Source organism: Tachypleus tridentatus, chromosome 6 (assembly GCF_004210375.1).
Source record: "Tachypleus tridentatus isolate NWPU-2018 chromosome 6, ASM421037v1, whole genome shotgun sequence".
NCBI classification, from domain to species: domain Eukaryota; kingdom Metazoa; phylum Arthropoda; class Merostomata; order Xiphosura; family Limulidae; genus Tachypleus; species Tachypleus tridentatus.
The window spans coordinates 42,698,970-42,716,736 of record NC_134830.1 but is presented as its reverse complement, the minus strand read 5'-3'; the positions used below and the strand labels follow the sequence as shown (position 1 = coordinate 42,716,736).

General features: G+C 34.0%; 1 protein-coding gene across 8 annotated transcripts in view; it reads right to left on the bottom strand.

The window, feature by feature from the left end:
- Window positions 1-17,554, bottom strand: part of LOC143252335 (disheveled-associated activator of morphogenesis 1-like) — a 116,144-nt gene extending 98,590 nt beyond the window's left edge. Inside the window, exons 1-4 of one of the 8 annotated variants that reach the window (XM_076504302.1) lie at window positions 16,574-17,553; window positions 16,092-16,156; window positions 3,888-4,006; window positions 775-958 (exon numbers count right to left, since the gene is read on the bottom strand). In XM_076504302.1, the coding sequence (XP_076360417.1) occupies window positions 775-795 (21 nt within the window). In that variant the 5' untranslated portion in view covers window positions 796-958; window positions 3,888-4,006; window positions 16,092-16,156; window positions 16,574-17,553. Of the gene's footprint in view, window positions 1-774; window positions 1,842-3,887; window positions 4,007-16,091; window positions 16,157-16,573 lie in introns of those variants that run through there. The other 7 variants (XM_076504307.1, XM_076504304.1, XM_076504299.1 and 4 more) reach the window with 7 other exon arrangements.
- Window positions 17,555-17,767: the final 213 nt, after the last annotated feature.

The following is a 17,767-nucleotide window of genomic DNA, read 5'->3' as shown; positions in this document are numbered from 1 at the left end:
TATTTTAAACATATTAAATAGCGTTGCTACAGACATATTTTATCAGTTTCTAGTAGGTTTTTGTGAAATAGGATAGCGACGAAAGACACCCAGTTAATATCAGTGTCTCTTACATCAATGATTTTACACCGTAAATAGCTTTTTCCATCTCAATAAATAAAGATTTAGCCACACGAGAAATCAGTTATGAAACAAAGTAATAACTGATGTGTCTGTTCGATCATGTATGCCTGTAAAGGAGGGTGAGTCATTACAGGTGTATCGAGTTCCACGACTAGAGACAGATTGAACGACACCAAAATGGAGAGAACAGTGTATATAAACATATTTGATTACCAATCCTCTAATCTAAATGTTTCAGCTCAAACTCTAACACATTTCGAAGTCGTTACCCCATTAATAAACATCAGAAAAATACAAACAGAGTATTAACGTCCAATGTCTAGAAATATGATTGTTTTAAAAAACAGCAGCACTACAACCTTTTCAAAATGGATTAAATTTCACCATGAACATTTGAATATCGTTTCATTACTTTAAATTAATCACTATAGCTTTAACTGTATCTTTCTACACTTTTTCAGAACAAAAATAAGAATCTAGCAATACTGTAAAATATCTGATAAAAATAAATGTAATTTTCCTTTAAAAAAACAACGAAAAACTAACAGTTAAAGAAGCAAAGATTTATTGAACTCTGAGGATGTTAAACCTTTACAGATAAACGTAGAGAGTTTGAAACTGCAACATTTTAAACTGACAAAACTTTCTTACCTTAAATTTTCCCGAATCCATCGTCAGTATTTAACAAATAACGTTGTCCATTTCAAAAACTCGTGCTTTTGTGTTTTGTTCAAAACTCGATGCCAGTGTTTCTGTTACTTGGAGTGTAAAATGGCTCCAGCTTCCAGTGTTGTTGATGTCATGTCTGGACGCTAAAATTCTAAAGTTGAGGTTTCTAAAAAGTTGTGAAATATGGTAGTGAGGAAAGACACGCCCAGTTAATATTGTCTCTTATTTAGACAAGCAAATACTGTTGTTTTAAGTATATATTTTGGAAATAATTTTCTTATTGAGTAAAGCCTTCTCATATATATCCCTTTCTGATTTAAATTTTCAGCACCTAGTTACAATTTTCCGGTTATATCTAGATGTCTGTCTACATTAACACGAGACATCTACTATAAATGCTTGGAGTACTCACTGTATCTAAGCCATAATAATATTACGATTTTTCTGTCCGATTATTTGAATTTCTTTGGTTACATTGAAACATTGTTTTTTTCCTTTCTTGGTCGTGAGTAAACCTGAACTGGACATGTCCTCTTGTTCGCACCCTTCATCCTCCTCGCGCCTTTGTCTGCGTGCAAGAAAGCCGGTCCTTCACCCGGGCAATCTGTGTAACAAGAACGCATGTGCACACGCAGACGCACAAGGCTCACCTTTAGATTTTCTAGCTTGCTTGTTCCATGAAATAAACAGAATCCACAGTTATATGAGAACTTATCGATCGGAGTCTGGTTGAGTCGATTTTAAAACATGGTGTGAGCAAGAACAAATATATATATTTTTTTGTCAAGTTTCAGTTCTAGTCTGCTACTGTGCCAACCAGTTAGCACTGACATTTAGTTTCTCATCGTGTTAGTGTCTGCTCGAGGGATAAAAAAGTGCACGAGCGATGTATCCCTAGACGGAATAACGGACGCTGAAAGATAGCTTATAAATTTCTTTCTTATGTCATTAGCTACCATAAGTAAAGTATACTGAAATAAAAAACTAACCTCTATTATTATCAAAACAAACTTAATAAACAAAAACTTGGATAAATAAGTCATTGTGAAACAAAAAGGCATAAAAAATAAATGCAACGATAAAATAGTTAAGGTCTAACAAATTAACAGACAACAGAATATTATAGCGAATAACAGTTTATCTACCGACTACCATTTTTAACGAAAGCCTAAATTTGATAAAGGTAAAGCTTCCTCCCGTTTATTCTGAATATTACGCTATTTAGTGGCATTGTTCTTTTATGACGTCACCTGTTTTAAGTGAAATCGACAAGTAGCTAAACATAGATTCTTAAATGGCTGGTTGGTTTCTTTGCAATAGAGCATGCATTCAGGAAAAGACGTTTCAACGGGGCAAATAAATTCGCATCAGGGCATAAAAAACGCTGCTCAAATTAAAACATAACCCTTTTCATACTATAAGCCAATATTTTATTATTTAGGTAATTCAATTATTTATGTAATTAATGATTATATAGTTAAACACGTTTAGAACTGTATTTTGATGCAAGAACTTGTTACCGGCGAGAGAACTGATATGCATTTGATTAAATTAGGTAAAAAAAATCTTCAGCTACTATCTTCCTAAGTAAGAGAAAAAATCCTTGAAGGAATTACGAAAACAACCAATTTCGATGCTTCATTATATAGAGTCTTTATTGTTATTTTTTTTACATATAGATCTAATAAAAATGTAAATATGATTTATGCTTCGAAATCCACATGTTACATTAATGCATTAGAATATAATTGAATAATGATAACAACTGATAAATAAATTATGTGTTCCCCGTTGAAAAGTATAATTCCTACGTTAATTAAGAAAACTGTTTATTCAGTATCCTACCTAGAACACTTATTAGCACTCGGGAAGTATGATGGTTTATGTCATTAAAATTCCGCTTTCGATACTCACAGTGGGCACAACACAGATAGCCCATTTTGTAGCTTACCCAAAATAATAAACATTATTTTATTTTTTTATTTGCTAATGTTATTTTGCCTAGTTTTAAAACATTAATGTGGATATTAAGTTTATGGGCTCGATATGGCCAGGTGGTTAAGGTACTCGACTCGTAATCCGAGGGTCTCGGGGTCGAATCCCTATCACATCAAACAAACTCGCTCTTTCAGCTGTGGGGGCGTTATAATGTTACGGTCAATCCCACTATTCGTTGGTAAAGAGTAACCCAAGAGTTGGCGGTGGGTGGTGATGACTAGCTGCCTTCCCTCTAGTCTTACACTGTTAAATTAGGGCGGTTAGCAAAGATAGCCCTCGTGTAGCTTTGCGCGGAATTAAAAAACAAACAAACAAATAATATTTATGTTTCTCTGTGCTGTTTTAAAATGAGGGAACGCTACTAATTTTTGAGGTTTTGTTTTCAGAACGTAAGTAAAGCTCAAATACATACTAAAGTGTTGGTAACCTTATGGTCAAGTTCCTAATTGTTTTCAATATTTGTATGGTATCAAGTTTCTTATCAGAGTACCAGTTTTGTGCTTTAACAAACTGAAAAGTTGTTTCTCATGCTGGGCATTCTTTCTTATAAATAACAACTGTGAAAGAAAGACTTCTCCATTAACATATTGTTGTAAGTTTTTAACATAGTATATGGGCTTAAAAGGTTAAGTACATATTATTAAAAATGTTTGAGAACTTCACTACGTCTGGCTGTCCTGTCATCTATATGATAATAGTACATTTTATCAATGGCTCTTGCATTAGAAAAGGATCCGTTTAATAGTTGTGAAGTCATAAGCACAGATCTCCTCCTTGCTTGCTTTCCATAATCCATCTAGTATACGGCAACGAAAGTTTCACTGTACTCATTTTAAAAGTAGAAACATAAGAAAATCTATAGCTACTACGTCCGGCAACTTGGAAGGCGTGATTTTCGATGAAAGATCGGGAATAAACATTTAATTTTTGAGCTGCTTGAGGTATGAGATGATTAAATTGACGTGTCGTGGAAACAACTGGTGTTCAAGTGACGTATGACGCTTTTCTAGACAAATATTCTTTTTGATTATGTTTCATATTGTTGCTGGAGCATGTGAACGGTTTTGTTACTTAGTTCTGTGTTCGTGGATTCTTACCTGTTACAAGACGTCACGATATTTTTACTACAATTGAAGTACGACTTGTTGCAGGTCTTATTTTGAGTAGTCCAAGCATTCAAGATAATCCATTTTTTTGTTGCTGCTGTTTTTCAATACTGTAAATACAAGAAATATTATATCCTTGAAAATTCTCAATCTTCCATTTGAATATATCTTTATAATCTGACGTATAAATATTTATGTCGGAAAAAGCCGTTCCATGTTACATATTCCCAAACGTGCTTAGTGGCATAAATGCAATATACAAAATACCAAACGTGCGGTTCTTAAAATAGCTATTCAATCAAAACTTTATAACGACTGTGAATTTTACATTACTTGCTTATTCTCATAAGAAAATTGTATTAACATAACATACCCAGTCTCCCGTAGGACTAATCTGAATCTCGTACTGGTAGAATTTCGTGAGATACTAATGGAGTTACGGTAAAAAACAACGTTACTAGCGAAGGTACCTAACTGATGAAGCAATATATTCTAATTTTTATTAATAAAAATGGAAGAATATCGTTCTTAATTAAATATATCCATTAACAGGTTTCATTTTCACTTTTGACACAAATAGATAGTTTTCTATGAACGAAAGTTAATAGTAATTAAAAAGTCTAAAATATCTAAAACAGGGAAAAAAAACTGGTACAAAAGAGATATTTATTCTTCTATTACAATGTACTTTCTGCATCTCTTCCTTGAAGAAGTGTTACAAAAATAAAATAGCAAATAAAGACAGCATGTCTAAAACATTGATATATATATATATATATATATATATATCACGAACAAGATAACCTTCACTGCACGGCTAGAAAGTTAAAGCAACCAAAGATCCCACTCGAATGGCTAGGTGGCAGATTTGTAGGTTTATTACAAAGAAATTCGTATTTTGATACCCCTGGTGGGTAGAACACAGATAACTCATGGTGTGGGTGTGTTTGCTCAATAAAATGAAAGAAAACTCTTATCAGTGCCAAAAGGTGAACTTGAGAAACGAGTAGATTGTGTAACTTTTAATATATCGCTGTCCCTAGAGATAAACGTGTAGAACTACAATTTTAATTATATTTACTAGAAGTTTAAGCTGAACAAGTTTCACGAAATCGCGACTAAAGGAACCGATTTTTCGCAAATACACAGTCATGAAATTTAATACCTTACTTCAAGACATTTACGAAAATGAATTTAGTTTTACATTTCTCTTAGGTCTTGAAGGACAAAAATGATGTTTTACGTTGTTATTATCAAATTTATTAACTTTTGAATACGCTCTTTTTTTTAACTCTTAAACGAACAAAATTTGAATTCGAAAATTATTACACTGCAAAATTTTATAGTTAGACTTAACCATTAGTGAAAAGTTAAGTTTTTAATTATTTAAAAATATCCATTTATTCGATTTTTTTTCAGCAGCAGCATTTTATATAGTTAAATCAGGGCTTAGAACTTTACGTATTAAGCCATGAATTTGGCAAAACTCCAATTTAGAGACAGAAATTATCAGCTAACATTAAATAACATATGAATACACTAAGCCTTATTTTTGGCTAGCCTCACGCACTTTAGTATTTCCCGTTTTATTTCCCTTAAACACTGTATAGTAAGCATATTCTATTTTTAACCTGCTTTTTGCTAAGAATTATAAATAGTACTAATCATTTCGTTATTACACTGAGCAACAAAAATATATTCTGCTACTTAAAATAATGCAACTGTTTTTGAGCAAAACGACGTCAATTCTAAAAATAAAATTGAAAATTAATGTTCACTTCTAGTTTTAGAGTTGTGATAGATTTATTCAAAATATTCTAATATATCATAAAAATAACTTTTTCTTTAATTGCCTCCCCTAGTGGCACAGAGGTATGATGCGGTCTTACAATGCTATAAGCCAGGTTTCGATACCCATGGTGAAGCTTTCTCTTTAATTACAAACAATAAGCAGGCTTTATAGGAAGTCTTCAACGAATACAGTCAAAATACATTTATGGTTAATCATTAAATTGGCATCATGTTAAAGAACACATTGGGCATTACTCAAAAATAGTGAAGGTATGAAATGTTATGATAATAAAACCTAACAATAATGAACGCAACTGTGGCACACTTCATTATTAGCAGTGACATGTCAGTTAGAGTCACACGGTCTTATATTGTGGGTATGGGCATCTCCATTGAAACGCACGGTGAAAAGAGATTAAATTTATATTTTATGCTGTAGTTAGAAGCAAGACTTTGATGGCGACTTTGGTAAATTGAAACTTTTATTCCTGGAGCTAATATATATTCCATTGCTGTAAACAACAACCAAGAAGTTCCCCATGTTGTCTTAATGGAGACAAGCCACAAATCAGGTCAATTAGTTCTTCGTATGTGATCAGATGAGGCAGTTTATGTCTAAGTACCATAGGAATAAAATTACCATAAGAAGAAGATGAAGATGATTCATGGTCTTCTTTGCAAGATAACTCTTCTGTTTCCTATTTCACTGGTAGATGTGGCAGTGGAAGACCATTTGCATGAGGTACTGATTTTGTTGCACATTAAAAATCTAGATATTTAATGTATATAATTTAGTTGTGCAAAAATAACAATCAATTAGATTTTCTTTGGGCTCACACCATATCATGGGAGCTACAAATGGCATACTTTCTCTCTTTTTTTTTTTAAGTCACTGTGTCAAGCAAGGTGTGCAAACTATGCAATGCACGTTTCACACGATTATCTCCAATTTTATAAAAAAAATAAAATAATTAATGTTTACATAACTGGAGTTTGAATTTTGCAGAATTTAATTATATTTCGGGCATAATGCGAGGAAAAAAATCTGACTTTGATTAGACTGTGCACGGAACGAGGCGAAGTGACAAACTGAGTGAGTGAGAGGCGTCTGATACCGCCCGTTTTATGCTCAGTCGAGGGACGTCTCGAATGTTCTAGGAAACTGGGAACGTGAGGATTTTATGATTATTGGGCGAAGCAGGTGAGCATGGGAATGAAACAAAAATGGTGTAATTCGCTACAATTATATCAAGAATAAAAGGCATGTATTTGGAATTTCTACGTGGAATATAACATGGTGCTAACAAAATATTGAGATGTTGCAGTAAATAAAAAATTATTCCAACATTTTTTAAAAATCAGTACCATAAAATCACTCCGAATCACTTTAGTAGCATTTTTTTTTCCTTTTCTAGTGTTATTTATGCCATTTAATAAATTACAGCGAAAAATACTTAAAAATCGCGAAATAAGAAAAATAAACAGCAAACATGGAAAATTCTCGTTTTCTTTTCTGTGTTTTTGTTTCAAAGTGTATAGAAAGTGAACGATTTTAAGTGCTTGTAAAATTAGTTTTTATTGTTACGTTTATTTCCATTCAAGCAAAGAAAGGGTTAAAAGTATTTAGATAATATCTTGAAGGAGTATATGTGATTATACATCGGAACTGAAATTTTTCAATCTGAAGAATATGTTATTCACACGAGGGCTAAATGCCAGATCAGATAATAGATTTGTTTGGATGTTTGAACTGAAGTAACTGTTACCTCTATAAAGCGTCTGCACTCTAGTGACACAGCGGCATGTCTGCGGACTTACAACTGTAGAAATCGGGTTTCGATACCCGTGGTTGGCAGAGCATAGATAGCCCTTAATTATAAACCGTATTCAGCTGCTTTTATATTTAAAATTTTAATTAGCAGATTATTCAGAAAAAAAAAATCTACTCTATATTTAATTTAACAGTCTCCCGCTGGTACAGCGTTAATTCTACGGATTTACAACGCTAAAATCAGGGATTCGATTCCCCTCGGTGGACTCAGCAGATAGCCCAATGTGGCTTTGGTATAAGAAAACACACTTAATACGAAAATAAATATATATATTTATGATACACAAATGGCTACCTGCTACCTAGGTTGAATTAATGTCGTTTCTATGTTAACAATACGCATGTATTTTTGCTTATCATAATGTAACATTGCTAAAAATGCAGTGGGGAACGTCCAGCCGGCTTTCTGTGTTTCACTGTTGATCATTCTTATCAAAAGTGGCCCGGCATGGCCAAGTGTGTTAAGGCGTTCGACTCCTAATCCGAGGGTCGCGGATTCGAATCCCGGTGGCACCAAATATGCTCGCCCTTTCAGCCGTGGAAGCGTTATAATGTGACGGTCAATCCCACTATTCGTTGGTAAAAGAGTAGCCCAAGAGTTGGCGGTGGGTGGTGATGCCTAGTTGCTTTCTCTCTAGTCTTACACTGCTAAATTAGAGACGACTGGCGCAGATAGCCCACATGTAGCTTTGAACAAAATTTTAAAACAAACAATTATCTTTCACAAAACGTTGATCGCTCTATTTGTTTAATAAGACCTTTTTGCTCTGCATGTTTAAGAATGTCTTGCAGTTTAACTGCTTTGGATTTTCTTTTAATTTATATGTTTAGAAATATCTTAAGTGTATTTATACAAATGTGACTTGGGCCTAGCATGACCTAACGGTTAAAACTTTTCGCTTGTAGATTCGGATTGAGAGATCAAATCTCGTCAACAAACATGCTCACTCTTTCGACCAGGAAAAGGCTATAACGTAACAGCAAATCAGCTAGAAGATCAGCTAAATAGCTGATAATAGAGAGTGTTTACTAACCGCCTTACCTCTAGTCTATTACTTGGAAATTAGGAACGGCTAGTGCATACATCCCTCGAGCGATTATGCGCGAAATTCTACTAAAATAAATGTAAACATTTATCTTGAAACTCGTATACTAGCCTTCTTAATGACAAATGTTCGATTATTAATCCTTCTTTTATTAGAGATACTGTCTATATGCTATATCTTAGATATTCATTGGACATCACTAACTTATTAAAGACAGAAATATGAAATTATAAACAATCTTGACACTGTTGTTGAAAACACACTCGATTAATTGTTCTTCCAACTGTGCATAATATCTTAGTTGTAGAAAGTAAGTTAGTTGAAATAAATAACAGCTTTATAATTATAAGTACATTATCAACACTTTACGGTATGCTAAAAACAAACTACTTGTATTTATCTTTGTTAACCCTGAATAATACGTTAAAGACCTGAATGTTAAGTGCGTTTACATTTCGTTGAGTCTGCAAAATATGCTACACGCCATAAAAAGAGTTAACTGTGCTTCTCGCATACGTTTTATGTGTATATGTCATATCTAAATATATATATATATATATATTTGAAAACACGCATTTTAATCAATACTCAAACTCTCAACGTTGTACTGAGAAACGCTGCGGTAAAAGTTGGAAGCATTGGCTAGCAGGATAAATATATAAAGGTGGCGTTATTTTATTCAGGAAGTACGTTTGGCTTATTAAGAGATAAAAAAGGGTAATTAATTAGAAAATATGTTTAAAATAAAAATTTGATACAAATTAATTATTTTATAGAAACATCTGTAATATTTCCTAATGACCACTAATCTGGCGGAGGTCGCTCGTTAAATCCAATAAACAAAAAAAAAAATCATAAGACCAAAAATACGTTGGTTATGAAATATCAGCATATCTCTCAACGGATATTTATCTGGATTTTTTATTTTAACTTCAAATGTTCTACTCAAAAGTTACGTTTCTGTAACGTGTGCTGATACATCTCGTGTTACAGTGCGTGTATGTTTATAACGAGCCGACCAATGCACACGCCATTATATTGGTGCATCACGTTCTCCGCGTATGACTCGCCTGCTTCAAGGTCACTGGCCTTCATTGAACTCTGGTTAATGTGCTGCTGTCCTAGACGTTCCGAAGATGTCGATAGGGATTCTTACAAACTGTTTCCATGGTAACGATTTTTTGTACTTGGCTCGATCGCAGGTTCAGACAAAGATAAACCCTTACAACTAAGATAATTCAGATAGATATAGCAAAACATTTAACATCTAAAGTGGTTAAAATAATATTTTCCATTAGGGAAAAAGTTACCACACTGATGCATTTGGCTGCACATTTTTTTTATGTTAAAATTAAATCAGTTTATAAATCATCTTTCCTCCAAAGACACTTGGCTATACACAAGTACCAAAAATAAATGTAAACACAGTACTTAATTAACTGTAATTTTTTAACGAGTTGATTGTTATATTTAATCAGAGTAGGTTGTGCTTGCTCTGATTGGAAGTTAATGTATATTAACAATATTTCAAAGACTTTAAACGGTTATTAAATACGACGAGTTTCGATGCACGTAAGAATTAATTCAAACGTCCTTGCAGTGGAGTATTATTAGTAATAATCCAAATACCTAATGTAGTAAGTTCACAAATAACTTATATGTAAAGCTATCACACCTGCCATTCCATTCGTAGCCTAACCGACTGTATCGATACATTTTTTGTTCGTTTTATTTTGTTATTTGTCGTATGATTTCACTCAGTAAAGTAAAATATATAGTAATGAGATATATTTTAAATCATGTCATAAGATCATTATAAACATACTCAATTTAAAACAAACTAATGCTATTGGTTATATTACATAAAGTTGGCCAGCAGATAAAGTAGCCCCAAAACCTAAATTTCAGACTTTTAAACAGTGATAAATGTTGATGCATAAAATGAACAAGGCGTGAATAAGTGGCCAACATGGCCTGGCTGTGAATTAGGTGATTCATGGTTCGCGACTTATTGCCACTAAAGCTTGCTAAGCACTTTGGAACAGGCAAATCCCAGAAGTATGACAATAGCTGACAGTGGTTGTTGTTAACTGGCTAGCTGTCTTCCCTCGAGTCTACCACTTTATGGACCGTAATGCGCAGAAAACTCATGTGTGGCTTTGGGAAAAGCCCAGCATGGCCAGATGGGTTAAGGCATTCGAATTGTAATTTGAAGATCGCGGGTTCGAATCCCTGACACACCAAACATGCTCGCCCTTTAAGCCGTGGGGGCGTTATAATGTGACGGTCAATCCCACTATTCGTTGTTAAAAGAGTACCCCAAGAGTTGGCGGTGGGTGGTGATGACTAGCTGCCTTCCCTCTAGTCTTACGCTGCTAAATTAGGAACGACTAGCACAGATAGCCCTCGAGTAGCTTTGAGCGAAGTTCAAAAACAAACAAGCTTTGGGAAAAATTCTGAAACAAATATACAGATTTATAAAGAAAAAAAAAAGCCATATGCACGATAACTTAAGCCTTTTCTGTTTTGTTCTTAACCACTGTACTAGTAGAAATTTGTTAGTAATATTAATCTGTTGATTACGGTACAATTTGTCTTTTAACAGGAGCAATATATAACACAGGTGGCGCATCACTAGAAAAGCGCGAGGAATGAATAGGTTGAGAGATCCTGAACTTATTCTGTGTGTCTTGACCACAAACAGTCTTTTAGGCCTTTCTGGCTTTGATACAATCGATGTAAATCATAACAACGTACAGGAACTGCGCAACAAAACCAACAAAAGTTCTGACAGAAATTAACTATGCGTTTTTTCGACAAGCATTCAACTATTTTTATGGCAACCTGTAAACATTAAAATATATGACAGGAAAACTTGAAGAAATCTATCGATCCTTTAACTGGCTGCTACTAGTATATTAGTATCTGCCCGTATAGGGCAGTGGTAAGTTTAAGAACTTATAATATGGGGTTTGATGTAAAGATATCAAATAGTTCGTGGTTTGCACTTTTGTTTTTCTAATGTGACTAAACATTAAACACGACTTTCATCATCTATATAAATTGAATGTCCATCTCTCGCACTCTTCGCTGTTACTGCTATCAATGAGGAAAAAGTAGTCCGATAGGTCATAGAGTACCCATCCATGCTGTAGAGAGGGACAAATATTTGTAATACATTTTTGCTACAAACACTTAATATTTACAGAACTGGGTGTATTAGTTAACTTTCTATGTTAGTAAAAGGGAATCTTTTCTTCTTTGTTTAAATGAAAATTATATTATTTATCGAAAGTGCTTTTTCTAGTTTAGCTGGAATGAGTGGCGAATGAGTAGAATAGTGTTTCACTTTATTAAGCCACAACATGTAGTAAAACACTATATTATAGAGACACTTGTCTTGGTGAAAACGTATCGTGAAATGGTAGGCTGTAATGCCACTTGAGTTAGACATACGATAAAATAGAACACTGAACAATGGTGCCTTTTAAATTAGACACATTCCAAGGATACGTTTAAGTTTGTTTGGTTAAGTTCAAAGCTCCACAATGGGCTGTCTACGCTGTGTTCACCATAGGGACAGAACCCTGCAAATTGTAGAGTAAGCAGAGAGGGACAACAAATACAAAAGTAATACTCAGTTACTACATTGTCACAGTGATAGGAGACAATGGGGACAAGTGTGTAAGAGGACAGATGTAGCGATTTGTTGTAGGCGGAAAGGAAGGAAAATTATTAATAAAAACATCTGGGTAAAAGTAAAATAGGGTACATAATAATAAGTTAACCATACTATAAATGCTACACCCAATGTCGCCTCAAAATCTTCAGGCCGATTGGTATACGACAGACGTGTTATTTGTTAAAGCGCTATTTACAAGATATAAGTAAACTTAACAGAAATAAACTTTGCATTTTTTGAAGAACTGGCGACAGTTCTGTCGTAAAGATTATTGTTTTATGATATTTAATTAAAATAAAATAGTAAATTGTACTTAAATTAGAGATGGATTAAAATAAACCATACAGGTAAATAAGCTGTCGTATTAGAACATACTGTCAGTAAATATTAAATTAAATCATAACATACAGGTAAGTTTTAACTCTATCAAGAAAGGTACGAATAACTTCGAAAATGCCAAAACCGTTTTCACCATTGACTTTCGCTCGGCATGGCCAGGTGGTTAAGGCACTCGACTAGTAATCCGAGAGTCGCGGGTTCGAATTCCCGTCACACCAAACATGCTCGCCCTTTCACCCGTGTAGGCGTCATATGTGACGGTCAACCCCATTATTCATTGGTAAAAGAGTAGCCAAGGAGTTGGTGGTGGATTGTGATGACTGGGGACAGCTAGTGCAGATTGCCCTTGCGTAGCTTTGCGAGAAACTCAAAACAAATAAAACCATTGACTTTCTTTCTGTAACTGACCAATCAAAAACTTGGATAAAAAATGTCATAGAGTTGTCTCTCGCACATACACACACAACTCGACTACATCAGGAAGAACGTGACTGTACTCTGCTACAAAAATTAACATCTGGGTAGAAATTTAGCCTTTGACCTCCATCGGAATATATATTTATATTACACACACACACACACACACACACGGCTGGAGTTAGGATGTGCAGCATTTCATAACTTCGCACATAGTTTAATACAATGGACAAACATATAAATAATTTATTGAACTATATAGTTGTTCACTTCCATTTATCGACTGCTATGCAAAAGATTAAGTCTATATAGGAATTTTATCATCAACTAAACCCAAAGCCAAAAGGCAGCCTTAATGACAGGTTTGTTTGCTTGTTTTGAATTTCGCGCAAAGCTGAGGGCTATCTGCGCTAGCCGTCCCTAATTTAGCAGAGTAAGACTAAAGAGAAAGCAACTAGTCATCACCATCCACCGCGAGCTCTTGGGCTACTCTTTTACCAACAAATAGTGGGATTGACTGTCACATCATAACCCCTCCACGGCTGAAAGGGGAAGCATGTTTGGTACGACCAGGATTCGAACCCGCGACCCTCAGATTACGAGTCGAATACCTTAACTCACCTGACCATCCCGGGCCAAAATCGTAAGAAAGACTGAAACTGAAACATTGGTTTGAAATATGCAGATATAATATATAATCTCCATCATTTTACCTGATCTTGGTTCTTCAACAATCGGAATAAGTAATATCGATTATTTCGGGCTAGTGCCTCAGCCATTTCATTTAAGAATGTTTTCTCACATTGAATAGCATGTTAAAATATTGAAATGTTCTTTTTGTCTTCCCTTCAATCTCCAATTTACCAAAAATCATACATGACAGGAAACAGTGGAACTTCGACTGGCATAAATTTGGTGTTTCTAGTACTCAGATAAAGGGTTTTGCGATTACGGTATAATATATCGGTATAAATATCATATACGTGTATGTAGTACATTATAGACAGTATCAGTCCCTATCTGTCTATTTGTTTGTTTTTATTGTAACGCTTAGTTATTTAAGTTTTATTCTAATACCATGCATGTACATGTAAAATGTACAACTATAAACAAAAAAAAAACACACTTGGTAATTATTTCAAGTCTGATAGAAAATCTCCTAGTTTCAGTTCAGGATTAAATCTGTGTGTGTGTGGGGGGATGTTGATCATTTTTCACATTGAGATAACACATGTGAAGGAACTGTTTTGTGTGGGGGGTTGATCTTGAGCATTTTTAGCATAAAGATAACACATGTGGTGGAAGTGTTAAGAAGTGTGTGTAATTGGGGTGTTGTCATGGATTGATGCTGATCAACTTTTACATGGAAACAATACATGTGGAGGAAGTGTTACTTGTGTGTATGTGTAGGGATGTCGTCGTGGGTTGATGTTGAGCAATTTTTACATGAAATCATACACCTGGGGCAAATGTTATTTCATTCAACCTTTTAACTGAAGAATGAAAGCAAGACTAGTGTGAAGTGTTTATCTCAGCTGACGATCAGATATTTATGTTAATATAATAACGTGATGCGAGGTCGTTGGTTACGTGCATCTACAATTAATGTACCTTAATTACCGAGTTATATTTTGTCACGCACGCTATCCTCGATTCTGTACTGATGTAATCAAAACAATATTCTTTCCCTTATTTACCCAAAATATTAAATGTATCACAGTTATACAGTTTAGTGATAGAGAGATGAGTTGGGTAACACTGCCGCTAGAATTTGAAAATATTTTGTTTTAAGCCTTAGTTTATGGTCGTAATAAAGTGGTTGATATAAAATGTCACATTTCCACATTTAAAAATCCTCACGAACCAACCATGTTTGTACATAATAGCAGATTATAGAGGGTGTAAGATTTACAAGCAGTCTCCTAAATTAGCTTTTGGTTTTATATGACAAAGGTTATTTGTATCCAATCTACATATGTAGCTGATACACATAAACGTATGACGTTGAAAATCTTATGGCAACACCCGAGTCTATAAGGTCATAAAACTTCAATTACGTTATATAAAAAAATTCCAAAGTTTCATTCACCGGTAAACAATTGTATCTAACTGGAGATAAGTCGATCAATTAATCATTTTTGGTGTAAGGGGTTTTATGTTATCTTTAAGAACTAGTTTTATGGCAAGCCCAATTTACTAACCTATGCATCTAATATGTATATATGTAGATATGTGTTTACAAGATATAAATCATTCGCAAAGACAATCGGCAATTGTACATTATCAGTTGTTCCTTCCACGAATGGCCCAAGAGTTTCTATACGCTTATTGTGAACAACGTACTTGTCATTTTACTACTTCTTTCCCATGATTTCCACACTGACCTTAAGTTGGTTTTGACCTTGAATATTAACATCATCAAGTTTTAGTGCCTATAAAATGGATCTTATGGTGCCTGTTACAAAAGTATTTTTATCATTTATTATTTATGAAAAAAAAATCATGTCACCTCCTAGAGTGTTTAGCCAAGTATTCTCAACAGCAAGTCCACCAGGTGGCCACCGACGATATGAAATATGCAGCCAAGTATGACGAGTTTAATCCAGGTTTAGGGCATTACAGATAATTAATGTCGCGGGTCAAAGATCGTTAATATCACGGTTTAAAAGGTATCGTACAGAAAACATTCAATAAACAAGAAATGTAACATACAAACGTCACTTTTTATAATAAGGTTCTATTACAGATGTATTATAAGGGCAAACTGAGTATTTACTCTTAACGTTAAGCAGAAAATCTCGGTGTTAAGAAGACTGAGTTAGGTAGACAGTGATTCTGAAGCTGATATTCACAACTTGGTTTTCTATTGTATATATATATATATATATATATATGCGTGCGTGTGTTTCAGTATACTTCATAAATCGATAGAGTGCATAAGCACCTGTTACTGTGAATCATTGATGCACAAAATATAGTGCGCGAAGAGTCGGCAGGGTCACGCAAAGTATGATTATGTGAAAATACAAATTACTTCTGACAGTATAAATTTGTCCCCTAGAGGGATTGCTGTACTTTTATCGACTTACAACGCTAAAATCCGGAATTCGATTCTCCGAGGTGGACATAGCAGATAGCCCAAAGCGGTTTTGCCCTAAAACAAACAAGTATAAATTTGAAAATTACCTTACGAATAATACTATTATTATTCAGTAGTATAGTAACAACAATTAATATGAGAAAAATGTTTTCATGTTATAATATAAAATATATATTAGTTTATATTTCACTGCTACTGTAACCGAGTAAAAAAAAAACTGTTGTATTTCACTGTTACTTAAAAACCTATAAACATTTATGGGCATTTATAACCGAGTACAAAACAATTGTATTTTACTGTTACTAAACAAGCTACAAACATTTATAGAAATCTGTAACCGAGTACAAAACTGTTGCATTTCACTCTTACTTGACAAGCTATAAACATTTATGGACATTTATATTCATTTCTAAAAGCACAAATTTCTATCTAGAACGGCGGCTGGTGAGAAACAGAAATCCTTCTTCTTACCTCTTACATTTATCGATAAAATCTCTGACAAAAGTGGTGAGGCTCTTTTCGCAAAATCGATACAAAAACAACGCTAGCTTAGAATTGTAAGTGGACTTTTATAAAGATGATATCAACCCGTTCTTTTCCCCAGTACTGGAAGCATACTCTACTTTATTCTGTTCGTCATCAACTGTGATAATGACGGATGAAAAGAAGCTAGGCTGTAATTTTTTCACAGGCAAACGTTCGATTTGAATCCACTGAAAAGGTTATTTTCCAAACGTAGTGTACATGCACATTAATAGGAAACATTAATTCGAAGTTCTTGTCCATTCTTTCACCCGTATGATACATGCGTACATCATAACGAATAGGCCACTAAAATAATGAAAAATAACGAAGAATAGCTTTCCACTTGAAGAACACATTCTATTCCAGCGCCACGTAGTGTCACTTCCTTTGGCAGGATGCCAATAACTGGGAAAGATAGAAACAATCGTTCGATTGCGGGACAAAACATCTCACTTGATTGAATTGCGTGATAATGGAACGAGACATTCATTGTAATTCAAAGTTTTCCTGTTGTTTTTACAAATTAAACATGAATATTTTAAATAATGATGAACGTAATAGTCTCAATTTTTTGTTGAAATATTCACAATTAAAGCGATTAAAAATGGTACTTAATTAGGATTTGAAGCTTTTGTTTGTAGTCCTAACAACGTAAGTTTACGCGTTATTTTAAGAGTGAGAAACATGCTTGTCTGTAACACAATAGTTGAAAGTCGGTTGTAAAAGCACACTAAAGTATCGGATGTCGAAACCTCAGTCTTCAATTCATTGGTTTTATCAGGATATTTTTGTTATACTAAAAGGAATTTGAAACTCAAATCCCACTAATTTTATTACAGAAATACAGCTGAGAGACGTCGTTACACTTTTATGCCCCAGTAAAATAAAAACATATCTAAAAGTTACATCAACAGATGAGAATACTTATCATGAAATGCGCAAGTTTTTCAAAGACCACTTGTGTCAAAATATTACATAATTATCATGAAGCGACAGTGTCACTGTTTTTATCTCAAAACTGGTATAGCTGTTTTCAGTTAAGTTTTTAACTCACAGTTCATTCATAGTTCAACGTACTTACGTAATTAAATATGAAACTTCCCATATACCCTTTTAGATAACATGATAGGAGATTGGACT